Raw genomic sequence first — 27,456 nt, 5'->3', positions numbered from 1 at the left:
GGGAAGGTCCCCTGGAGAAGTGCATGACACCCCACTCCAGTATCCTTGCCTGGAGAAGCCCATGGATGAAACAGCCTGGCGGGCTATGGTCCATGGGGTCGCAAAGAGTCAGGCACGACTGACCACTGTTCAGTGAAAGATTCAAAAAGGAGTTTTTACTTCTTGCTCAAATTTTACATGAGAAGATAGCGTTCTTCTGCTGTGGGTTAAGTATCTACAGACAGATGCGGCTTGACACTTTTTCCTGTACTTGACTGTGACCACGGGGTTCTTTGGCCTCCTGGAGGGTGTCTGGTAGCAACCAGGAGCCTGTTTTCAGATGGTGCTCGTAATTCATTTTATAAGCAGCCTCTATCCACATGTTGGTTGATTTCCTTAAAATTCATTCCTGATCATTCAAACATGTCTCCATAAACTAGGCAAAAAAAAAAAAAAAAAGTTTTTAAGGAAAAAAATGTAAATACATTTACATGGATACGTTTGCTTTTTTCTTGATAATACATATCCATCATTGGCTCAGTCATGTCCGACTCACTGCGACCCCATGGATGGTAGCCCTCCAGGCGCCTCCATCCATGGGGTTCTCCAGGCAAGAATACTGGAGTGGGTTGCTATTTGATAACGGGCAGGTATTTAAATGACACATGTGTCTATGTATATACATACAGAAGTTCCCAGAAACAATTATAATTGGGGTCAGGATTCTTAAAAGACTACATTTAAGCTCAAGGGATGATGAGCACCAAAGAAGTTATTTGATCACAACTTTTGAGAAAGCAGTCATATGCTGGGCAAATTTCTCTTGTCACAGACCATTGCAAAGTAGGATTTTCACATCAGTGTCCAAGTCATGATGACTAAGGATACTCTGGTTTCAGATCACAGTGGGAGTTTTTATTCCAGGTGGAATTGAGCAGGATTGCAACCATTTCATCTTGAGGTTGCAATCTTGCACCATCTTTATTTCAGTTTACATCGCTTCCACTTATTTTTTTTCGGTCACTTCAGTTGTTATATTGTTGCAAACAGTCATTTAGAGAAAAGACACTTGCTTGGGTACCTTTGTTTTTCCATGTTTCTGTTCTGTTGATCATTTTTTTAACTATTTTTTCTTTTTGTCATAATGCGTCGAGAGCTTGTGGTTTCTCTACCAGTCTTACTTCTCATTTTTACGTCGAAAGTGAATCTTGAAGCTCATGTTTGACTGAAGAAGGCAGTTATAGTAAAAAAGTGATAATTTTGAAGTTGAGTTTGCACTAACTTAGATAGTTAAAATATATGCTTTAATAGATACTATGTACCGACTCTTTGTGATTCCATGGACTGGAGCCCACCAGGCTCCTGTGTCCATGCCCTTCTCTCCAGGGGATCTTGACATCCCAGGGATCAAACCCAGGTCTCCTGCATTGCAGACAAATTCTGTACCAGTAATAGACGCCATGGGCTTGTTCCGGGCATGTCCCCTTCTAGGGTTTGATTACTATGTGGGGAAGAAGTGATTCATTCATCTCAGGGGTGAAATTTGTAGTGTCATAGGTACATATGGAAGCATACCCATGCATGCAAATTCATTCCAATGTCTGCGTCATTTCTATGAGTAGGAAATGTAGCAACATTGACCGTTATCCTTAAGCCATCTTAACTGTCCTCGTTCAGTCGCTCAGCCCTGTCGGACTCTTTGCAACGCCATAGCCTGCAGCGCGCCAGGCTTCCCTGTCCTTCCGCACCTTCCAGAGTTTGCTCAGACTCATGTCCATCGAGTCCTTGATGCCATCTGACCATCTTAACTGAAGTATTCCTAATTCAAGAAAGGGCCACGGGATGGATTCCCATTTCAACTAGGGAAAGTCACTCATGTCTTTCGATTTACTCTCAGTTAATCAGTGTGATTTTTTTTTTCCCCTTTACTTGGCTCTTTCTTGCAGACATCCATGATCAGAACAGCAAGAAGCCGGTGATGGTGTACATCCACGGCGGGTCCTACATGGAGGGGACGGGCAACATGATTGACGGGAGCATCCTGGCCAGCTACGGCAACGTCATCGTTATCACCATTAACTATCGGCTGGGGATCCTAGGTGAGTGAGTGCTCGTTGACGACAAGCAGGTTCTGCTTCTTGTTCTGTGGGGGTTCATTGCTTCCACGAATGTTACTGCATTTCTTGGGAATTTCTGCTACAAACCTCACTGAATGCTCCAAGAGGCATTTCCTCCGTAACTTTGACTAATGCTCCAAGAGGCATCTGTTCCGTGACTTTCACGGCACACCGTTGGTCAGTCCGTCCGTTTTCTTTTTTATCACGCTGTGAGATGCATCTGCTCTGTAACTTTCACGCTTCTTTTTTTGTTCGTTTCTGTGACTTTTCATGTTTTCACCCCTTGGACGCTCCTCAAGCATCAGCACACAGGAGTCCGTGAGAAATTTTTGCTTCTTGTTTTGTCGGCACTGTTGCTTCCACTCATGTTACTCTGACACCTAGGAATTTTCTGCTACAAACCTCACTTCATGGTACTCACTACATTCCTTCCCTGACTTTCAGGTAGCACCATCCATTTCCTTTTCTGTTTAATTTTCACATTTGACTCCAGTGGTTTCTTTCCCTTAAACCGTCCTCAAACAGATTCAGCCTCTTGGGTCATTGAATGAACTTGGGATGTTACGGAAAGCACTTTTCTTTCTCTGGGCTTGGCTGACATAAACCTGTCGCATGAACACATTGGGTGCTGTCTGATGAAGCGTTTGGGAACAGGTGATAACTAGATAGAGTGGACAATGGGCCATGCATATGAGCTTTTGTGGCTTTGTGGCTGTGTTGATCATGAGTTGGAAACTCTCTTCCTTACTTACTCTCTAGGACATTGCATATCTAATGAATCTTGAAGACGAGAGGCGGTAGGTGGTCACATGACTTGCATTCTCGTGTGATGAAACACTCTTATTTGAATTTTGTAACTTGGTGATATTTCATTTTGTGTAAATTTTACAATTGACTGTGAGCCGACCTTGTCTAAGAGCATAGGAATTCAAGAGCAGCAGTCTGTTGCTTTGGTATTATATTCATTTTCACCAACAGTGTGGTTGTGAAAAAAAAAATAGCATTTTGATGGAAATATTTTGAGGCTTATCTGCTGTGGTTTTTCCTGCTCTTGGTCAGTTCATGAAGACTATCCATGGTCTATATAACCGCATTTATTTTCAGGGCAAAATGCACTGAGGGGGCTTCCCTGGTGGTCTAGTGGTTGAGACTCTGAGCTTCCATTGCAGGGGGTACATGTTCAATCCCTGGTCAGGGAACTAAGATTCTGCAAGCCTAGTAGCAAGGCAGAGGAAAAAAAAATGCATTGAGATGGTACAGAAAATTGAATTTGTAACAGTATGGCTGTGAGAATGAGATCTGTGTGTCATAGGATGTTTATGGATTAAAAAAAAAGTCTGGACTCATGGAGTTGTGTCAAACAAGAAAACATGTTTTCTCCAGATACACAAGTATCACCAAGAATATTTTATTTTCAGCTTGATGTTTGAATTTTGTTGTGAGCATTTCGTTTCATTCACCAGTAAAACATTCACGGATAGAAGACCCCAGGGAAGCGGGACAGTTGTTGAAGTGACTTTCTAATTGAAAAATGCAAGATGTGTGCACATTTGTACCTTTGGGAACAACCATGGAGTACTTGAAATTTCAGGTTTTCAAAATGGAAACAGTGATGGACATTATTTATTTATCTTTTTGTCTTGAACTCCAAAATCACTGCCGATGGGGACTGCTGTCATGAAATTAAGTGACACACGCTCCTTGAAAGAAAAGCTGTGACCAACCTAGTCAGCATATTAAAAAAAAGCAGAGACATTGCTTTGCTGACAAAGGTCCGTGTAGTCAAAGCTATTTAGATTTTTCCAATAGTCAGGTATGGATGTGAGAGTTGGACCATAAAGAAGGCTGGGCACCAAAGAGGACTGATGCTTTTGAATATGGTGCTGGAGAAGACTCTTGAGAGTACATTGGACTGCAGGGAGATCCAACCAGTGCATCGTAAAGGAGATCAGTCCTGAATATTCATTGGAAGGCCTGATGCTGAAGCTGAAACTCCAATCCTTTGGCCAGCTGATGCAAAAAGCTGACTCACTGGCAAAGACTTAGGGCGGGAGGAGAAGTGGGCGTCAGAGGATGAGAGGGTAGACAGCATCACTCGGCGTCTAGAGCCTTCTCGTCTCGTGATTTTTATTTCCTTCTCTTTTCTCACGCTGGTGCTCCGAGCCAAATCTTGGTCGTTTCCGTTCATTTTGAAGACCGTGGATCGCAAGCGCCTCTGAGTATTTTCTTGTTTGTTTGTTTCAGAATCCTCTGGGGAGTTGCCTTGGCTACTGGTGTTTGAGACAGGAAGTGGTGATCCGTGATCCCTCACAAAAGGTCCATTCTCAGGATGAGGTGGGCAGAGGAAGCCAGGGACCACCGCGTGCCCCCTGGCAGCGCTTTCAAAGAGCGCAGTGTGGGGGTCTGTATGGAGCGTCACAGCTCCCGGTGCTGCTTTCTGAACAAGGCCGTGGTTTTGGGCAAGCTCTCGCTTTGCAGGAATAGCAAAACGTTGTCTTGCCTGAACGCCATGGCGCCGATGCAACTTAAAATGTTAGATTTCAAGAGAAATCGACGCCTCTCCCCTCTCTAACGCCCAGCTGGGTATTAAGCAGCTTTACACGGTGATCTCGTATCTGTTTGGCCTGTTTTTTGAATCGAACAATTTTGTGGGACTCACACACACCTTCTTTTCTTTTTCTTTTCTTTTCTTCCTCTTTTTTAAGAAAAAAAAAAAAGAAAGAAAAAGCTTCTGATTCTAGCTTTCCTCATCCGAACCGTTTTAAGTTTACCTTCTGCTGCTGAGAGGTGGAAGAAGCAAATCTTGGGGAGGGCAAAAGAGAAGCTGCAAGAGTCATGGGAAGGAAATGAAAGAAGCAATTTAGCATCCCCGAGACAGTCTATTTACATTCTGCGAATGAGTTCGCGTGAAGCCCAACACCACAGACCCCCTTTTATCTGAAGCTGTGAAAGTGTGCCAACTTGGCCGATTGTACAGGGCGATAGATTTCGTTCAAGCGTGACTCAGTCAATCTTTTTCAGACTTCTTGCGTGGACTGCCGTCCCCTTGCAATCCAGGCGGTGGTCGTTTACTTCTTTGCTTGCAGGGAAAATTACTGTCATTGTCTGAAAATATTTCAAACTGTGATTTTTTTAATGAGTCAATGAAATGGTATAGCATACGCTGTGATGATCATCTGTAGTAGAGCTTTTCATAGGAGTAGACGTTTATTTTACTAAAACATAAAAATCACTGTTGGAACTTTTTCTTCAAAAAGTCGTACATGCCGAAACGCTGTTTTTCTGCCTAAGGCATGGAAAAGCTTTGTTTGAGATGATTACTGCTTTTTTTTTTTTTTTTTAAACAGAGTAACAAATTCTGTTTTCCTACCCCCAAAGGGAAGTTTTGCAAAATGAATGATGGTCAGAAAGAAAGCATTTCCTGAATCGCTGTAAAAGGTGGTTCCGTTCTCTCCCTTGAGAGGTTATTGTCCACACCATACTAACCATCCAGTGGGTTTGTGCTTGTGAGGTTTGATAGCCCAGGACTTGGTTGCTCAGTTCCTCAGTTGATTTTCTGCCACCCCATTGCCTGCAGCACACCGGGCTTCCTTGTCCTTCACCATCTCCCGGAGTTTGGTCCAACTCATGTCCACTGAGTGGGTGTTGCTAGTGACCCTTAAGCCCAGTCACGAAATAATTTCCAGTGTTATTAATAGCCTTGGACAGCTTATTAAGGTCACTGTTAAGCCACTGGAGAAAAAAGAAAAAAAAAAAACTGCAACTAGCCAAAAATGTAATGTAGTATCTATCCAATACCACCTAAATTTCCATGTATCGTTCTTTCGAAAAACAAGGATAAAGCAGTTGTAATAGGAGATCAATGGGATGATCCCCACACTTGCTTTTCAGACAAGGAATATTTTCTTTCATCAGGACTGCCTAACGCAAACCTTGCTTAGCTAGTGAGCACCTGGTTGATTGTCTAATCTAGGGTTGTTTGGGAAATGTTAATGATGCTGCTGGGCTTACACTGTAGTTTTATTTTCCTGAAAGCAGGTCCTTGATTGCTGATGCAGTTTTCTTAAAATCACTATTGATAGGCCCCTGTGGCACATATGATATGTGCCCCCAGCCATGATGTCTGAAAAAGCGAGGCTCTTGTTGCTACAGATCTAAGGCTTTGTCCACCCATCCAGTGTCTAACCTCTGAAGCCCATTTGGTTGTATTCTTAACTGCCTTTGACCCACACGTGGAATTAAGACCATTGACCCAATGAATGAGTTCATCAGACTTCTCGCCAGAAAAGTATGTTACAGTCTGATGAAATGTCACCCATACCGTTTTATATAACTGCCTTTTTTCAAGGATTCCCAGAACATCAGAAACACCGGCTTATTTTTCATGTGCACACAAGCAAATTTCCATCTGGGCAACTCAGTGGCTCCCTTCTATTAGAACATCCTGGATATTTCTGTGCTGAAGAACGTCAGTTTCCTATTTAGCTGGTATGTACATTTCTCTTTCACATAAGAGTTGAAGATGCCATCTACTGATTGGTAGTTTGACCATTTCCCCACTCCCCCTATAAATCTTTATTCTTTATTTGACTTTATCTTTTCCTGCAGATTTTCTTCCAGAGTTCTCATGGAAGTCATTTTCCCATCAGGTCAAAAGTTTGTCTGTGTATGCCTGCCCACGCATGCTCTGTTGCTAAGTCATGTCCAACTCTTTGCAATCCCATGGATTGTAGGCCTCCAGGCTCCTCTGGCCATGGAATTTTTCAGGAGAGAAGAACTGGACTGGGGAAAAAAAAGAATCCTGGAGTAGCTTCTACTTGCTACTCCAGGGGATCTTCCTCACCTAGTTATCTCTTTACCCCAGTTATTATCTTGTCTCTCCTGCATTAGCAGATGAATTCTTTATCCCTACTGCCACCTGGGAAGCCCTCAAAAGTCCATCAGCATATCAATTAAGAAAACAAAACAAAACACCATCTCTCCCTTCTGGGACCTTCATGCTTCCCTCCCAAGCCCATTCTCTTCTCTCACCTGTCAGAGTCTCTGGTTAGGTTTCCACCTTGAAAAACTTGACTTCTCATCCTCAAGAGAGAAAGTCTCCACTAGTCAGTGATGGAAGATGCTAAATGGATAGAGGAAATAGAAGTTATTGCCCTGAGGGGAAAGACAAACAAAGGGAGGTCTGAGAAAATGGAGAGTGTCCAGACACTTTATGTAGGACCACTCACAACTCCCAGTGTTGGGATAGACTGAAGGCAGGAGGAGAAGGGGAGGACAGAGGATGAGATGGCTGGATGGCATCGCCGACGCGATGGACATGAGTTTGAGCAAGCTCCCGGAGTTGGTGACGGACAGGGAGGCGTGCTGCAGTCCGTGGGGTCTCAAAGAGTCAGACACGACTGAGCGACTGAATGAGAAAAGCAAGCCGCAGTCGCGAAGCCAAATGGGGATGGAAGGAGCCCTTAGAGTAAGACCCTCCGTGGTGGGTCTGCGTGGGGGTGATTGGCCAGCCTGCAAACAGGCTTCCAGACTCTGTGTCTCCAGTGGTCACTGATGTTGCTCTAGAGGGTGTGGGGGGTGAAGGAAGCTGTATCCACTAGGGTCAAATGACACAGTTATATGGGATGGACCCGCTGCAGCAGGGAAGAAGGTCGAGCTTCCTTGATCCAGGCAGAGTGCCCGGTCACTCAGCTGACTTTGACGCCTCATGATTGCATGTGCTGTAGCCTGCCAGGCTCCTCCGTCCCTGGGATTTCCCAGGCAAGAATACTGGCAAGAAAGAGGACGTGTTAGTCGCTCGGTCGTGTCCCATCCTCTGCAACCCCGTGGACTGCAGCCCACCAGGCTCCTCTGTCCACGGGATTCTCCAGGCAAGAATACTAGACAGGGTTGCCATGCCCTCCTCCAAGAGATCCTCCCCATCCAGGGATCGAACCCACGTCTGTTTTGTCTCCAGCCTTGGTGGGTGGGTACTTTACACTGCGTTGTCTGTCAAGCCCTCCCTGAATCAAAACTTATGCAATAGAGAAAAAAAAAAAAGGCAAGATGCTTACCCCTTCCCCTCTGCCGAACAGAAGGTCTTCCGTCATCTTCATCAGTAGCTCTGCGTACATTTGATACTTGCTGGGAGACTGTCAGTCTGGTCTCTGTTGTTGCTGGTGTGTTGAGAAGTACCAGGACCTTGGACAAAAAAAAAGTCAGGTTTCCTGGGGATGACCATGGACTTAGGTTTTCCTCTTCTGCCTCCTGGTGGCTGAAAATGCCCACTGCAGTCATTGATGTGACCCGCACATAAGGAGGAGGTTAGGTTGAGAGTGAACGCTCTATTTCTGGGATTTTAGAAGAACATCAGGAGGGTAGATATGGAAACCACTATGATGGGATAAAGAATCTGTCATGAGATAGATGTCGCTTCAGTTCAGTTATTCAGGCGTGTCCGACTCTTTGCGACCCCATGGACTGCAGCACCCCAGGCCTCCTGCCTGTCCGTCACCAACTCCCGGAGCTTGCTCAAGCTCATGTCCATGGAGTCGGTGATGCCACAGAGAAAAGTAATACTCTGCAGCCGATAAAGGCAGTGAGGGGTGGCCATGAATTTGAGAAGCTACAATAGAAAAGACTTTTTTGTTCGATCTCAAACGCACAAAATTATTGATTAGGTTATGATGTAGAATTTCCTCCAACTCTTGATGAGTGATTCAGAATTTCTTCAAAGGAGTTGCCTTCTTATTTTTGCACGCATAGTCTGTTTTGGAAATCACAGCGTTCGGCCACGCTTGATAAAACAGTCTGTTCTAAAAGCACGTGTTGGGATTTACCTGGCTCTCCAGTGGTTTGGATTCCACCTTCCGATGCAGGGGACACAGGTTCGGTCCCTGGTCCAGGAACTAAGATCCTACATGCCTTGGGACAACTCGCATGCCTCAACCAAAGATCCCACACTCTGCAAATAAGACTCGACTCAGCCAAAAATAAATTCATTAATTCATTAATTATTTTAAACAGCACAGGTATGTGCTTACTCGCCCAGTCGTGTCCAACTCTCTGTGACCCCGTGGACTGCAGCCCTCCAGGCTCCACTGTCCATGGGAATTCTCCAGACAGGAATGCTGGAGTGGGTTGCCATGCCCTCCTCCAGGGGATCTTTGCAACCCCAGGATTGAACCCAGGTCTCCCACATTACAAGTGGATTCTTCACCATCTGAGCCACCAGGGAAACCCATACATTGCAATGAACTGATTTTAGGGGGTCATATGAACTTTTGCTCGTGATCACCCGGGGCATCCGTTAAACAGTGCTCTTTCTTGGATGTTTTCTTGGACATTTGCCTCGCAAACAATCTCCGATGATGACTCATTCTGAAAGAAAGAATCCAGTTTCTCTGCCTTGTGCCCTTTCTTCCTTTGGCTTTGCACACAGCAAAAGAGGGGCTGATCAATTTTCCTTCATTCAAGGGTGGTTTCTGTCTTCACGGGGATAAACATCATTTTAAATGAAAGGAAACGTGTGAGACTTCGTTCTTGGTCCAGTGTTTAATAAGACTTTGTTTTCCCACCGTGCAGCAGAGGTTCCCCAATTTAGTTTCCTCATTGAGGAACTAAGATTCTGTATGCTGCACAGCCAAAAAAATTTAAAAAAAATATGTTTTGAGTCATGATTTGGAAAAAAAGAACGGAAAGAAAGGTGTGACTGGTATTTGAGTTGGGGAAGAAGATGGTGGACTGTGATTTAAAAAAAAAAAAAAATACTGGTGAGTTCCCAGGAGTAGCATTGAATTTGAGAGCCTCCAACATTAGCTTGATTGGGGTGAGCCGGAAATTCAATTTCAGGCAATGATTCCATCAGAGAAATGATTTTTAACCAACACCTGTAAGAGACGTACCTGCTTTTTTTCCTGAGTACCTTTTCTTCCTCTCTCAGATGTAGTTAAAGAATTAGTCCTTAGTCCTAAGTCAGATCATTGAAAAAATCTCTAAAAGGCAATTGGAGTGTGACCTTGAAAGACCCTTGAGGCAGAAATGCTCCAAGACTGTACACATCCTGGCCTGCGGAGCATTTTTCTTTCTCTGTTTCCCCTCACTCACTGGACTTCCCATCATGGTCTTTATGAAAGTAAATCCTTGAAGACACAAGGATCAGCGAGAACACGTTTTTCTGGTTTGGGGTGTGTACCGTTTTAAAGTCTTTATTGAATTTTGTTACAGTATTGCTTCTGTTTTACATTTTGCTTATTTGGCCCCGAGGCATCTTAGCTTAGTGGGATCTTCGCTCCTTGACCAGGGGATGGAACTCTCACCCCCTGCTGTTAAAAGTGAAGTCTTAATCTCTGGACGACCACGGATGTCCTCAAAGAGAATATTTTAAGCTTTAAAATGTAACCCAGAAATGGCAGATATGCTATGCATTTAACAATGTGAATCATATTTAAAAAAAATATTTCAGTCCATCAGTTCGGTTCAGTTCAGTCGCTCAGTCGTGTCCGACTCTGCGACCCCGTGAATCGAGCACACCAGGCCTCCCTGTCCACCACTGGTTATTGTTTTCTTTACACTGCATTATAGAGAGATCAAAGGCTGTGCTTTCAAAGAGGATACAGACATGTACTCACATCGAAAACTAATCTGAAACAGTGTGACTTGAAGAGATACTCCAAATTGCCAATCATCAGAGAAATGCAAATCAAAACTGTAATGAGGTATCTCTTCACCCTAGTCAGCGTGGCCATCATTAAAAAGTTTACAAATAGCAAACGCTCTAGAGGGTGCGGAGGAAAGGGAAGCCTCCTGCACTGTTGGTGGGAATGTAACTTGGCAAAGCCACTACGGAAAATGACATGGAGCTGCCCCATAAAACCAAAATCAGAATTGCCATGTGATGCAGCAATCCCATTCCCCCGGTCTATACACAAACAAAACTTGTCATTTAAAAAGATACAAGGACCCCTTACGTTCATAGCAGGACTGTTCACTGTAGCTAAGACTTGGAGACAGTGTAAATGTCTGATGAACAGATACGATGGATCGATAAAGGACATGTGATATATATATATATATATATATATATATATATATATATATATATATATAAAATAGAGTAATTGACGGCCATAAAAAGCACGAAGCAATGGCAGCGTGGACCAACCGAGAGATCATAATGTGAGGTGAAGTAAGTCAGAAAGAGAAAGATATGAAATCCCTTCTAAGTGGACTCGACCGCACAAACGATCTTACCTGCAAGACAGAAGTATATTCACAGCCATTGAGAACATCCTTGTGGTTGCCTAGGAGTCACGGGGCAGAGGGATTCGAAATGTGGGGTTAACAGATTCAAACTGTTGCATATAGGATAGGTAAGTGGCAAGGTCCGACTGTTTAGTACAGGGAGCAAAAATGTAAATCCTGTTTTTTAAAATAAGATTCCATAGTAACATATGGTTTGGATTAAGTCCCATCTGATGCGCTGGGCAGCATTTCCTTTGCTTTAAAAATAATAATAATAGTTCTTGGAAAGAAGGGTGTGATTCTCAGCATAAAAGCTCAAAAGCATTTTGGAATGTTAAATGCATCGCTTTGACGTAACAGACATTGGACACGGATGACCTGAGGTCTTTGTGCAGATAAATCATTTGGAAGACTCTTTATGCCATTAATTGGGGTCACAGGCGTTGGTTTCTGTTGTGTTCAGTACAATGGTTTTTATTCTAGGTTCTGATATCATGGGGAAAAAAATCTAGGTCTTGGGCAGTGGGTTTGTCCTGGCGAGGTAGGTAGGATAGACATGCATTGCTATAAAGATACACATTTCAGTATAGACAGAGGTATGGGGTAACCTCATTAAGAGACACCACCAATTCTGAAAGTCAAGTGAAAGTTAGCTGCTCAGTCAGGTCCGACTCTCTGCCATCCCAGGGACTGTAACACATTAGATTCCCTCCATCCAAGGGATTTCCCAGAAGAATACTGGAGTGGGTTGCCATTCCCTTCTCCAGGGGATCATCCCCACCCAGAGATGGAACCCAGGTCTCTGGCACTGCAGGCAGACTCTTTACCAAGTGAGGCACCAGGGAAGCCCTCAGCATAGACAGAGGAATGAGACAGCGCCACAGGAGACACCCCCAATTCTACTGAAGAGAACTAAGATTTGTTCCAGGGTTGCAGAAGGGACTTTGGAATAACAAAACATTTCCCCTTGGAATTGAGAAATGCTTTCTGTCACTCAGCGTGGTCGCTGTGTTTAATAAAATATCCCAGTGATGGTTTAGATAACTCAGTTGTGAGTTTTTTCTTAGCCATCTGCAGATACAGTCAATAAAATAGAAAAGATAGATAGTAGATAGATAGGTGATAGGTAGGTAGACAGGTAGGTAGGTAGATAGAGACAGAGAGAGTTAAAGTTACATAGATAAATACAGATAGAAAACATAGAAAAGACAGATGGTAGCTAGATAACATGGCAGAGAGGTAGGTAGACGGGAAGACACATAGACTCAGGAAGAGATAAAAATAAAGAGATGGGTGTATATGTTACATATAGATACAGATAGTTATATGTATAGTATATAGACAGATATGGAGAGATGGTTCAGTTCAGATCATTTCAGTTCAGTTCAGTTGCTCAGTCGTGTCCAACTCTTTGTGACCCCATGGACTGCAGTACGCCAGGCCTCCCTGTCCATCACCAACTCCTGGAGTTTACCCAAACTCATGTCCATTGAGTTGGTGACGCCCTCTAACCATCTCATCCTCTGTCGTCCCCTTCTCCTCTCGCCTTCCATCTTTCCCAGCATCAGGGTCTTTTCCAATGAGTACTGGAGTGGGGTGCCATCGCCTTCTCCTAGTGAGTATAACACTGCCATTTTTTATGTGCATTCTTCAATGGCTAATATTGTTGAGTGGTCTTCTCATGTGAATATTGAAATATTGGCCATTTGGACGTCCTCCATTTACCCATGTTTTGTTGAGTTATTTACCCTTTTAGTTAGAGACGAAAATGGCAACCCATTTCAGTATTCTTGCTTGGGAAATCCTATGGACAGAGGAGCCTGGCGGGATTCAGTCTGTTTGGTCGCACTGAGTCAGAACATGGTCTTGGGACTAAACAGCCGTAGCAGTGGTTTTCGTATTGATTTATGGAGAGGGTTTTTAAAGTTTGATTTTTAGATGACGTGTTCTAGATGCATGTTCCTTAGCTGTTAAGTTGAATTTATTTCTTTTACGTCTTTCTGCCTTTGCCCTTTGCTCTTTTTTCCTTTCAGAAGTCTTTACGTAACCCAGGATCACACCTATTTATACCTATTTTTTAACAGCTTATTCACAAGAGATGTATTAATATATTTTATGACCCACATGTTATTGAATGGAGATGTCTCAATATTCACCTTACCTAAAAATTAGGCAGCCACAGACCTTAGTTTCTGCAAAAATCCCTTAATCTCTTATGTGTTCAGAGCTCTGCAGTTTTAGACATTGCTTTAGACCAGATCCGTTTTGAGCTAATTTTTTTTTTCTCTTTTGAGTATTTCCATGCAGTTTTTGTTCTTGATATATTACATTAATCAATTTGGGGCTCTTGAACTGCCATCATAACCTGTGGTAAATCCCCACTTGGCCATGGTGTATAATCCATTTTTCATGCTGCTGGGCTTGGTTTGCTAGTATTTTTTTTTATTTTTTGAGGCCCCTTTTTTTTGTTTGTTTGTTTAACTTTCCATTCTAGGAAAGGAAATGACCTCTAATTCCCAGAGTATTATTGCGCTTCCCAGGTGGCGCTGGTGGCAAAGAACCCACCTGCCAATGCAGGAGACATCGGAGATACAGGTTCGATCCCTGAGCAGTCAGATCCCCCCTGGAGGAGGGCAGGGCAACCCACTCCAGTATCCCCGTCTGGAGAGTCCCACAGACAGAGGAGCCTGGCGGGGCTGCCGTCCCTGCGGTCACAAAGAGTCGAGTATGACTGAGCAACTAAGACAGATACGTCAGAGTGTATTACAGATTTCATGGTTCCTGGACCTCTGCACTCCTGACATTTGGAATGCATGTTTCCTGTTTCATGGGAGGTCACTGTTGTGCACAGTGGGGTCTGAACTGCCTGACCTTTGCCCTCTGGATTCCAGTGACATTTCCCAGGCTGCAGTTGAGACAACCACACACGTGCTCAGGCGTGGCCAAGATTCCCCTGCTGGGCAGGGCATGGGAAGTGTGGACCCGGTTGAGAACTGCTTGCTTTTTCTGTATCTCCATGCTCTGAGAACGAAGGGGCATTGCCACTTTATTGAGAAAAGTGCACACTCAGTGGCGTCCACCTTTGTTTCTTCACGGGAAGGATGGACCCAATCTTCCTTGTGGGCTCGCGGCGGGGAGGTGGTCATAGCTCATATTGTACGTAGCTTCTAAGTGTTTGCTGTTGTTCAGGTGCTAAGTCATGTCTGACTGCTTGCAACTTCACGGACGGCAGCACGCCGGGCTTCCTTGTCCATCACTACTGCCTGGAGTTTGGTCAAACTCGAGTCCATTGAGTCAGTGATGCCATCCAATCATCTCATCCTCTGTCGACCCCTTCTCTTCCTGCCTTCAATCTTTCTCAGCATCAGGGTCTTATGCAGTGAGCCAGCCTTTCACATCAGGTCATCAAATATTGGAGCTTCAGCCTCAGTTCTTCTAATGCATATTCAGAGTTGATATTTTTTTTTTTTTTAGGATTGAATGGTTGGATAATCTCCTTGCAGTCTAAGGGACTCTTAAGAGTCTTCTCCAGCAGCACAGTTGGAAAGCATCAATTCTTCAGGGCTCAGCGTTCTTTATGGTCCAACTCCCACCTCTGTACATGACTCTTGGAGAAACCATTTGTAGCTGTTCATTCACTCCGTTATGTCTGACCCTTTGTGACCCCATGAACTGCAGCCTGCTAGTCCTCCCTGTCCATCACCAACTCCCAGAGCTTGCTCCAACTCATGTTCATAGAGTCAGTGATGCCATCCAGTCACTTCATCCTCTGTCGTCCCCTTCTCCTCCTGCCTTCAATCTTTCCTAGCATCAGGGTCTTTTCCAATGAGTCAGTTCTTCGCATCAGGTGGCCACAGTAGAGGAGCTTTAGCATCAGTCCTTCCAATGAATATTCAGGATCAGTTTCCTTTAGGATTAGAACCATAGCTTTGACTCTATGGACCTCTGTCTGCCGAGCTGTGTCTCTGCTTTTTAGTTCTGCGTGTTTCCCAGACAATAAACACCTTTCGGATGATTCCTCCTGGCTCAGTTCTGCACTTCGTAATGCAAAATTAAATCTCGTTCACGAAGGAGAGAGTATATTTACTCCAACATTTGTTTTCAATTGTAGAATGAGTGAACTCCTAGTTGTCAAAATCCTTGAATGCCTAATTTTATGGAAATTGTGTTTATTTCCACTTCTCATACTCGGCAGCTGCTGCTTTTTCGCAAATACCGGAGGTTTCATTTTCCTTGAAACACGTCCTGATGGCAGTGTCATCCATGCAGAATTCATTTTCATTCCGTGTCGGTTAGCTTGAACAGAGACAGCTTTGTCAGTGACATGCATTTGTCCTTGAGTGAAAACCAAAGGTTTTAAACAATGTTTTCAATCTGCATGTGTTTATATTTTCATCAGATTTTGATAGTTATAAAAACAAAACAGTGCAAGTCTCTGAGAGCTTTTTTTTTTTTTGTCTTCAAGTCATTGCATGGATATTTTAACCAATTATAATATTTTTAACCTTTGAAACGTACCTGCTAGCTTTGAAAGAATGAAATGAATTTTTCCTCATTGGCTACAGAATGCATGCCTTTGCTCCAGCAGTGCATAAAGGCTGTGTCTCTCATTTTCTTCTTAAATTACAAGAAAGAAAAGCGAAGTCGCTCAGTCATGTCCGACTCTTTGCGACCTCATGGACTGTAGCCTACCAGGCTCCTCCATCCATGGGATTTTCCAGGCAACAATACTGGAGTGGGTTGCCATTTCCTTCTCCAGGAGATCTTCCTGCCCCAGGAATTGAACCCAGGTCTCCCACATTGTAGGTAGACGCTTTACTGTCTCAGCCAGCAGGGAAGTCTTAAACTACAAAGCTGTGCATATAAAGCAAAACCTGTCAGTTTTCTCTTTCCACCAATCCAATTACAAATGCTTCCTAATGCCCTCTCTGTGGATTTCAAAGAAGGCCCCTGCCATCTTGTAAGTTGAGTCTACCGAAGGTTCTTATGGAAGATTAGTTTAAGCAAACTAGGTGCCCAACGGCCGATGAATGGATAAGGAAGTACATATACACAATGGAATTCGAGTCAGTTTAAAGAGGTGGATGAAAAAGTGAAAGTCGCTCAGTCGTGTCCGACTCTTTGTGACCCCCATGGACTATACAGTCTATGGGATTCTCCAGGCCAGAATCCTGGAGTAGGTAGCCTTTCCCTTCTCCAGGGGATCTTCCCAACCCAGGGACCGAACCCAGGTCTCCCGCATTGCGGGCGGATTTCGTACCAGCTGAGCCACAAGGGAAGCCCAGGGAAGCTCTAGGTGGATGACCCTTGAGCCTATTACACAGAGTGAAGTAAGTCAGACGACAAACACCGTATACTAACAAATATAAATGGACTCTAGAGACATGGTATTGACGATCCTACACGCAGAGTAGCAAAGGAGACTCAGCTGTGAAGAACAGACTTTTGGACTCCGTGGAAGAAGGAGAGGACGGGGTGATTTGAGACAAGAGCTCTGCCACATGTACATTACCGTGTGTAAACCAGATGGCACGTGGGAGTTTGATGTTTGACTTGACGCCCAAAGCCAGTGCCCTGTGACAACCTTGAGGGATGCCTTTGGGGAAGGAGGTGGGAGGGGGAGTCAGGATGGAAGGGATACACGTGTGCCTGTGGCCGATTCGTGTAGATGTATGGCAGAATCCATCACAATGCTCGAAAGTCTATAGTTCAGATCAGTTCAGTTGCTCAGTCCTGTCCGACTCTTTGCGACCCCATGGACCGTAGCACACCAGGCCTCCCTGTCCGTCACCAACTCCCGGAGTTGACTCAAACTCATGTCCATCGAGTCGGTGATGCCATCCAGCCATCTCATCCTCTGTCGTCCCCTTCTCCTCCCGCCTTCAATCTTTCCCAGCATCAGGGTCTTTTCAAATGAGTCAGTTCTTCGCATCAGGTGGCCAAAGTATTGGAGTTTTGGCCTCAGCATCAGTCCTTCTAATGAATATTCAGGACTGACCTCCTTTAGGATGGACTGGTTGGATCTTCTTGTAGTCCAAGGGACTCTCAAGAGTCTCCTCCAACACCACGGTTCAAAAGCGTCGATTCTTTGGCGCTCAGCTTTCTTTATAGTCCAAATCTAACATCCATACATGACCACTGGAAAAACCATAGCTTTGACTAGACAGACCTCTGTTGCCAAAGTAAGTTCTCTGCTTTTTAACATGCTGTCTAAGTAAAGTCATTATCTTTTAAGTTAAAATATTAACTTAATAAAAATATTATAGTAAAAGAGTTTAAAAGAAAGTTATGTGGGTCTTTTACTCATTATTGACTGGGGGATTTTGGTAGAAAATGATACTCATGAGCAGTGATTTTTTTGGGGGGGGTATGGAGGGGGGCTGGCCAAAAATTAAATCTGTTATTTCACCAAGAGTTTGGGGGTTATGATATTCAGCACATACAGGTGACACAGCTGTAAATTCTTCTAATCGTTGTGAAATGTTGCCTTTAACGCACTGTTCTGCAGAAGCAAGAGAGCTGTCTCACGTACCATGATTTTCATTTGCACTTCCCATGCTAATCACTGACGTTGTCTTTCGTCTTTTCATTGATATAATATTCACATCGTCCCAATCAGACCTATATTCCGAAAGAAATGACATCTTCTGGGACACAAGGATCCATGTCCTTGGGATAATCAGAGAAAGCTCCCACATAATGTTCACTGAAAAATTCTTCTGCACTCAACATTTGACAATACGTCAGTTTTATTTTTTATACAATCAAATTTATATTAAGGTTAACTTATATTATAAACATTTTAGACCAAAAAAAAAAACAACATTTTAGGAGGAGACACCTAATGGAGCGAAACGTGAATGATAACAGCAATTGTTTGTTTTATAAGGAACCCTTGATTAGTTTTAAGCTCTAACAACTTTGCACAGTGATGTTAACTGTATCAGCCTCTAGAAACGTATCTGTAAGTCTCCAAGCAATAACATTGGGGTAACAAAAGAAGTATTAATACATCTCTGGTCAGTAATGTGCTGAGAACGGATTTTAAATACATCTCAAGTCTTAAAGTGATTGACAGACTTTTCAAGAAAGCTGAACACTGAAGAATTGATTCTTTTGAAGTGTGGTATTGGAGAAGACTCTTGAGAGTCCCTTGGACCACAAGGAGATCCAACCAGTCCATCCTAAAGGAGATCAGTCCTGGGTGTTCACTGGAAGGACTGATGCTGAAGCTGAAACTCCAATACTTTGGCTACCAGGTTCGAAGAACTGAGACTCATTGGAAAAGACTCTGATGCTGGGAAAGATTGAAGGCAGGAGGAGAAGGGGATGACAGAGGATGAGATGGTTGGATGGCATCACCGACTCAATGGACATGAATTTTAGTGAACTCTGGGAGTTGGTTATGGACAGGGAGGCCAGACTTGCTGCAGTCCATGGGGTCGCAAAGAGTCGGACATGACTGAGTGACTGAACTGAGCTGAAACTTTTCAAAAAAGGAGTGATCTTCCGAAAGCCTCATCGTTACTTTTCAAACTCAGTGGCTTTACCCATTGCCTTTCAAATTATCTTTGGTTTTCCGGAGGATGGTATTTGTGTGGTGGCTTTTTACTTTGTCTCCCTGTTACTTTGAAGAGATATTTGAACACTCTTTTCTGGTTTATAGGCGGGGCTGACTAATAACTGTCTTGCACACGCAGTTAGCCAGGGATTGATCAATATTTTTGGGCCCTTTGCCTACTGAGTCTCAGATATAAGAGTGGTCCTCACTGTTGTCGGGACCTCCAGCTAGTGAGAACCAACTTAGAGAACGGATGATAACAGGTCAAGATGGGCAACAGACAGGCCTACACCCCACCTATCCTTAGCACACTGGTTGCACGGGTGTGATATTTTTCTGAAAGGTAAGCTCATCTCCTCATCTTACAGCTGTTCCAACAGACTGCCCAGTGCAGATAAAAGAATCCATTATCAGGATATGCTTTTTCTTATTTTTATTGGAGAGTTGCTTTAAGCTGCTGTGTTAGTTTCTACTGTACAGGAAAGTGGATCAGATGTACCTGTATTCCTGCTTTTTTTTTTTTTTTGCATTTCCTTCCCATTTAGGTCACCACTGAGCACTGAGGAGAGTTCCTTGTGCTGTACAGGAGATTTTCATTATTAGCCATCTGTATTTATGCCTTAGTAGTGTATCCATGGACGGAGGAGCCTGTTGGGCTGCAGTCCATGGGGTCGCTAGGAGTCGGACACGACTGAGCGACTTCACTTTCCCTTTTCACTTTGGAGAGGGAAATGGCAACCCACTCCAGTGTTCTTGCCTGGAGAATCCCAGGGACGGGGGAGCCTGGTGGGCTGCCGTCTCTGCGGTCACACAGAGTCGGACACGACTGAAGCGACTTAGCAGCAGCAGCAGCAGCAGTGTATCCATGTCGGTCCCAGTTTTTATTTTTAATTTATTTTTCATTTCCTAGAATGATTCCAGAGTGCCACTTCTGAAACATAGATATAAAATATTTGTTTTTATATGTATGTGTTATGTATATATATATATGTATATGTATATGTACATATACGTAATCCTGAATTGTAGGTGGTAGTTGTTGGCAGAGAGTCATTTGAATGGAAATAAGCTTCCTTTCCTTTTGGCTGACAATTATATTCTCCTTTTCCCGAGATTGGCCAAATGATTGGCTTCAACATACAGGGGTAACTGAGGCGAGCTTGCTAATAGCTCCTGTTACTGCTCGCCGAATTCATTAATATTCCTTTATGAGCTTACCTGGAGAGACTCAACACAGAGACTAATTTTGCAGTTTCATATAGATGTAATTGACAGCTAACATTATGTTCCTTTTAGGTGTCTAACAAGGAAGTTTGAAATTTGTCTCTATTTCCACCTCGGTACAAAAAAAATGAAAAACATTTCAGAAGGCACATGCCTCACTGAGCTCCCCTCTTTAAAACAGTGTAAAAGCAGCTCAGTTCAAAGCTACGTCTCAAGAGGAACACATCAACAAACCAAATAGCCAGCAAAGGAACATGTCGGCCCACACCGCGTTTTATAGTGGGGCTCAACTTGACTTTTTGCAACTCCAGTGTCTCAACTTGAATTCAGAGCGAACTAGAGTTGCTCTTTGAATTTCTGTGCTTTTGACCATGTTTGAAGACCTCATTTGAAGACCTTTCCTCAAAATGGAAAAGTTACAGAATGTTATGTGTATTAATATATGTTATATGATGGCATGTTATCCATATTGCTTTCATCAATTACGTGTTAAAAAATTGGCACAACGTGCAATGCATATAACATGTTATGTTATTCACACACAAGTTGTAAGGCTCTGTGCTCATACCTACATGTTTCACTTAGCATTTGCCTCCACTGTTTTGTTAGCAAGTATGGTTTAATTTATTTAATTGTTGGAGTCCATTTAAATGTAAGTCATTCTGTTAGAGGGTGAAAAAGACCCCCACTTATGATTTAAATTTAACACTGAGCACCTCTCTCTTATTTCCTTCAGAAAGAACAATAGCAACTCATTGTCAACTTAAATTTTGCATATAAATGACCTTTAGACTTGCTAAAGTGGTGATTTTTAAATCTTTATCAGTATATACCAATGGAGTGGGTTTCCCAGGTGGTGGAGTGGTGAAGAATCCACCTGCCTCTGTAGGAGATTCAAGAGATGCAGGTTTGATCCCTGGTTCAGGAAGTTCCCCCTGAAGGAGGACATGGCAACCCACTCCAGTATCCTTGCCTGGAAAATCCCATGGACAGAGAAGCCTGGAGGGCTACAATCTGTGGGGCCTCAAAGAGTCAGATGTGACTTTATTGAGCACCCACCACAAATGGAATAATTAATGCTGTTTGTGATGAAAAGAAATGCATTGTCGTCCTTGGTGACAATTTTAAAAAGCAGGAATATTCTTTAAAGGAGCGTGTTTCAACTCAGCTTTTCAGTATTCTGGTCATCCATTTCTGTTTGTATTGTAACCTGTTAAAATGATGACTTTTCACAATGAGAGGGGAAATTATATTTGTTTGCTATTAATGCCATGTCATTTCTAGTCACAAAGGCATGCTGAAGCCCCATGTTGAAATGTGGAGAATTAAATCGCACCAGATTCAAATATAAATCATTCGGGAAGGAAATTTGTCTTCAGAATGATTAAATCTTCTGAGATCCCTGTTTGGTGTGGATTTCTAAGATTTCTTAATATATTCTTCACAGTACCCAAATTATTCAGGCTTTGAGCCAAATGCCAAGAAGTTATTGACTTTTGCTTGGGTCATAATAAAATTTCAGAGTCTTAGTGAAAAGATGATTTTCATTAGTAAAATTGTTTTGGGGGGCATTCAGAATTAGTGTTTAGATTTTTTTTTTCATATTTTCTGTTGCTTTTCTAGCCACTGGAAATCTGCCTTCTCTTTTCTTTCCCCACACTGCAATAAAGAAACAGGCCACTCCTATTCGTCCCTTACAAGTCTGTTAGCCTTTTTTTTTTTTTTTTTTAACGTTCTGCATGCTTTAGAAGCGAGTGGCCGAGGTAGGTGAGAAATTTGCCTTTGATTAAAAACATGATTAAAAAGAATATCGGAGAGCTTCTGCTTTAAGAAAATGAAGAGAAGGGGACAGCAGAGGGTGAGACGGTTGGATGGCATCACCAACTCGATGGACATGAGTTTTAGCAAGCTCACGGAGATGGTGAAGGACAGGGAAGCCTGGTGTGCTGACGTCCATGGGGTCAAAAAGAGTCAGACTTGACTTAGTCGCTGAACAACAGCGAGAACAATGTATTGGATCCTGGATTTGTGCTTGATTGCTTTCATAGGGTTTTGGCTCATCCTGAATTGAATCAGTAACCCGAACTCTGGCATGACTTGGTGGCAACCTCAATATGCAAGCTCTAGGTTTAATATTTTAAAAGCCAGGACTCACAAAGAGCTTGTAGGAGATGAGGTCATTCTACTTGATTCTGAAATGGTTTGTTAAGGTTATTTTTTAAACCCCCAAATGAATTTTTTTTTTTAAATGAAATGCTTTTTCCCCTCAGCATTTTTCTCACATCTAAACCTGGCCAGTGTTCCTTTCCTCAGAGCCGTCACCCTGCAGGTAAAAACCTTGTTATAACTGTGATCGTGATCCCCCTGGTTCTGTGTTAACTATATGCCCTGTTTTCTTTTCTTTCCATTTGATATGGTTTACACAGTTCCATGTAGCTCAGTTGGTAACAAATTTGACTGTCGTGCTGGAGACCCAGGTTCAGTTCCTGGGTCAGGAGGATGCCCTGGAGAAGGAAATGGCAACCCACTCCAGTATTCTAGCCTGGAGAATCCCATGGGGTTGTAAGTCAGACAAGACTTAGTGACTATTTCAACATATTTCAGCAGCAGTAAATACAGTTCGCAGAGTAACATTTACATGGGAAAATGTTCCTACTGGTTTCTCTTTGCAACCGAAATCCTGCTGGGGTTAAGAAGCCAGATTTAGAACATTTTCTGGCTCAGAAATGGTAAAGGGATTCACGTGGAAGTTATTTCATAGGTAAGATCCTGGCTTGCTGTGGCAGGCAATTTCCCACTGTCAAGCCTCCTTTGAGAGTCCCTTAAATAGAATCTGATTGCGCACTTGCTATTCAGTAAATGCCCAGGACCTGGCAAGTAGTGAACGTTAGCTCTTCAGACACAATCCGTGTGTCCCATCCATCACATCAACTTGTGTAATACGTGAAGGGGCGTGAAGAACAGATACTTGGCGTTACCGAAGCTGTTCCCAAGTGGAATTGACTTTTGGTCTGAGAATTGTCCATCTGGCCTAAGGAGAAGAAAAGAGCAGAAAGAATACATTTTGCTGACCTCATTGTTCACTGGCCATAATCAGACAGACATTATTGATAACTGATCCGAGCCCTGGAACTGTTTGATCAATAGAAATGGATAAGATAACAGGCAAGGCGTTCAGGCGATGCTTAGTTGGACCTTATGTTTGTATCATCACGTCCAACTCTTTGTGACCCCATGGACTGTAACCTGCCAGGCTCCTCTGTCCGTAGGATTCTCCAAGGAAGAATATACTGGACTGGATTGCCATTTCCTCCTCCAGCTGATCGTGCTGCCCCAGGGATGAAAACTGCATCTCTTGAATGTTTCAGCAGGAGGCACGAGAACCAGTTCTCTGGGAGCTGGGGTGAGCTGGGTTGCGACTGGGAGCGGGTCCAGTGGGCTGTGTTCCAGGGATGTCTTAAGTGGTTTTGCCCATCTCCTTGGTGGTGTGTGTGCAGAGATCACGCATAGGACTTCCTTGGTGGTGTGTGTGCAGAGATCACGCATAGGACTGTGCTTTTTCTCCCGGCTTTTCAGAAGTTGCAGCTGTGGTTTTGGTCTCTCTGTTTCTCGTTCATGATTTGCTCCAGCTGTGTATGTGGGCACTCATTATGAATCCCTCATAGTTTTCTTCTGTCTGCTGCTCCAGGAGACATTTATCCAGCTGCGAGCATTGCCGCCAAAGAGTTGCAGGTCCCAGCCTATCTCATTCTTAGAGATGTTTGGTTAGGTAGATAAGAATGAAAAAAAAAATACTCTTATTACCGTGATTTACTAAAAATTACACAGTAATTCAAAAGATAGACTTTCCGTAATATAAGTCTGTTTTTTTTTTTAATAGAGAAACATTCCAATGAATTGCTAAAAGGTTAAATCATAGCTCAGTTAGTAAAGAATCCGCCTGCAATGCAGGAGACCGCAGTTCGATTCCTGGGTTGGGAAAGAACTGCTGGAGAAGGGACAGGCTACCCACTCCAGTATTCTTGGGCTTCCCTGGTGGCTCAGCTGGTAAACAATCTGCTTGCAGTGAAGGAGACCTGAATTTGATTCCTGGGTTGGGATGATCCCCTTGAGAAGGGAAAGGCTACTCACTCTGAATACACGTCCCTGGTGGCTCAGACAATAAAGCGTCTGCCTACAATTCGGGAGACCAGGGTTCAGTCCCTGGGTTGGGAAGATCTCCTTGAGAAGAAAATGGCTACACACTCCACTATTCTTGCCTGGAAAATCCCATGGATGGAGGAGCCTGGTAGGCTACACTCCATGGGATCACAAAGAGCCAGACGTGATTGAGCGACTTCACTTTTCTTTCTTTAAAACAGAAACTAAACAAAAAGCCAAAAACCTTCCATTCATTGATAATTACTACAGCATTCTTGATATGAAAGCTTATTAAGATTTGTTAGTTTAAATACTTTTAAGTATATTCCTAATCAATACATTCCAACACTAAAGTGTATATTCAATAACAGCCCAATTAAACTAATCTCTTTAGGAAGATTCTTGCTGGCTTTTATGCTTAAACCATTTAGGACAAATTATTGAAGATTCTTGCTGGCTTTTATGCTTAAATTATTGAGGACAAATGGTTTTTTTGTTTTCTTTTTATTTCTGATGTTTTCTACCTCCTTGAAAATTATGGTACATAGTGGAATCTAAAGCAGAAAGTCTTCTGTCTTGGGAACTTTGTCATCACATAATAGTAAGAGTAACCGTTATCATCATGGCTCCATCTCTTCCATCCAATCCTGACATAAAGCTGTTTGCTTGTCATGTCCCATTCAATCTGCAAGGCCCAGTTAGGGAAGAGATGCTACTTTCATCTCTTTATCAACTCTTGGAGGTGTTAGTGATTCCCGTTAATGACATGGTTGGCAATCTTTGGGTATATGGTTGTCATTGTTAACTGAATGCACGTTTATTTGCTCAAATCACAATAAGGCAAAACAAACCGCATCTTTTGGAGTTAGGATCAGAGAAAGGTTTATTGCAGGGCCATGCAAGGAGGTGGGTGGCTGGTCCCCTCAAAGACTTGGATACTGAACTCCCTGAAAGGTCTCAGAAAGGCACTTCTTTTTAAAGGCCAGGGGCCGGGTGGGTGTAGATGGTTGTTGCCAACTCCTTGGTGCAGGAATCCTTGGTTCTTGCAGCTGTCCATAGGTCAGGGGTCCTTTTTCTGTAAATCTCAGACAGGACAATGTTATTCTCTGTTCTGCGACTTTATATCTCCATATGAATGGAAAGTTACGACTTTAAAGGTCAGGCATAAGAGCAGTCTATCAGGTATATTTCAGGCTGTAAGCAACATTGTTTGACAAAAGGCACAGGGCAAGCATGACTCAGGCCAAGACACAGAGCACAGATATTAAAGGGAAAGGAACAGATCTAAATATAGAGTCAGATTTGTTCTTCCCTATTAGAGAATCCTGCTTCCGAGCCCCATGGATAGATAACCACTGACATTTCTTTGCCTGAGCAGTTGATATCAATCCAGATCTTCTTTAGGTAAGAAGTTACCATCAAGGCTTTTATAGCCCTTTTCTACTTCATCAGGCCACTGGGCTTCAAACCGCAGAGGTGGTGGAGCTTGTATGAATTGAAGCAGTGCAGTGTGTATTATTCTCAACAATACGATAGTACGCTCTACAGTGGTGACGGTGAAGCTCTGGGCTATGGAGCCCACACTGATTAAGTTAAGTGCCCACATATTGAAAGGAAGCTTGATCTCAGTTCGAGAGGGACTTCCTGGGTGGTTAAGTCGTAAAGAATCTGCATGGCAGTGTAAGGACACGAGTTTGATTCCCTGGTCCAGGAACATCCCACTTGCCATGGGGCAAGTAAGTCTGTGTACTACGGCTAACAAAGACCCTGTGCCTAGAACCCATGTTCCACAATCAGAGAAGAAACCGCAGTGAGAAGCTACGTACCACAATGGGAGAGTAGCCACTGCTTGCCACAGCTAGAGAAAAACCCACGCGTGCCAACAAAGACCCAGGGGAGGCCCCCTGCCGCCGCCATGTACAGTTCAGTTCAGTCGCTCAGTCGTGTCCATCTCTTTGCAACCCCATGAACCGCAGCATGCCAGGCCTCCCTGTCCATCACCAGCTCCTGGAGTCCACCCAAACCCATGTCCATTGAGTCAGTGATGCATCCAGCCATCTCATCCTCTGTTGTTCCCTTCTCCTCCTGCCCCTAATTCCTTCCAGCATCAAGGTCTTTTCCAATGAGTCAACTCTTCGCATGAGGTGGCCAAAGGATTGGAGTTTCAACATTGGAAGCATCAGTCCTTTCAATGAACACCCAGGACTGATTTCCTTTAGGATGGACTGGTTGGATCTCCTTGCAGTCCCAGGGACTCTCACGAGTCTTTTCGAACACCACACTGCAAAAGATCCATTCTTCCACACTCAGCTTTCTTTATAGTCCAATACTTTGGCCACCTGATGCAAAGAGCTGCCTCATTTGAAAAGACCGTGATGCTGGGAAAGATTGAGGGCAGGAGGAGAAGGGGATGACAGAGGGTGAGATGGTTGGATGGCATCACTGACTCGATGGATGTGAGTCTGAGTGAACTTTGGGAGTTGGTGATGAGCAGGGAGGCCTGGCGTGCTGCAGTTCATGTGGTCGCAAAGAGCTGGACTCAGCTGAGTGACTGAACTGAACAATTCATGAAAACCCTTTGCCTCTGCAGGCAGATGAGCAGTTTCCTATCTCAGGCACATATTTGATCTGACTTAGTTGATCGCTCCGGCTTCAGTGGGGACATCCAGCCAGGGCCCAGGTGTGAGGTTCTTTCCCAGGTAACCAGGATTTCTGAATCCTAAGAAAGCAAGTGCCAAAGTCTCTCAGCAAAGACTGTCCCCTGGAGTCTCGGCTGTTAACCTTCAGCCACCACCAACATCAGTGCCACCGTTTTTGTTTGTTGCTGAAATGGGACATCCTATACGATCGGTGTGTTCTCTAGTGGAATGCAGTCTTCATCAGACTCTTTAGAGTTTCAGGAAGCTGGAAAAATAAACAGGAGTGGTGTTGCTCGCATAGAGGGGGGCACTTGTGTGGCTGATCAGCAGGCGATGTCTGTCTTCTAAGGTTGAGAAAATGTTTACGATGAGCGAGGCCCATGTACAGCCCAATCTCTCCCCATGCTTGGGGTGGGGCTGGTCAACACCAGCATCTGTGAGTTCTAGTTGAATTGTTACACTGTGTATCTGGTAAAGACTCCTCCACACTGCAGAATCTTTTTTTTTTTTTTTTTAATCCTCTGATTTGGCCGGTTGTGGTCAGGTATTTGTGAGTCAGTGGTAGCCGATTAAC

General features: G+C 43.7%; 1 protein-coding gene across 1 annotated transcript in view; it reads left to right on the top strand.

Annotated features, from left to right (window-relative positions):
* The window catches only part of LOC138930122 (neuroligin-4, X-linked), a 399,630-nt gene that overhangs the window by 240,151 nt on the left and 132,023 nt on the right, over positions 1–27,456 (top strand). Inside the window, exon 5 of the mRNA XM_070289688.1 lies at positions 1,926–2,078. Within this exon, the coding sequence (XP_070145789.1) occupies positions 1,926–2,078 (153 nt within the window). The remainder of the gene's footprint in view (positions 1–1,925; positions 2,079–27,456) is intronic.

The sequence above is a fragment of the Ovis canadensis genome, chromosome X, assembly GCF_042477335.2.
Source record: "Ovis canadensis isolate MfBH-ARS-UI-01 breed Bighorn chromosome X, ARS-UI_OviCan_v2, whole genome shotgun sequence".
NCBI classification, from domain to species: Eukaryota; Metazoa; Chordata; class Mammalia; order Artiodactyla; family Bovidae; genus Ovis; species Ovis canadensis.
This window is presented reverse-complemented; position numbering and strand designations above follow the sequence as displayed.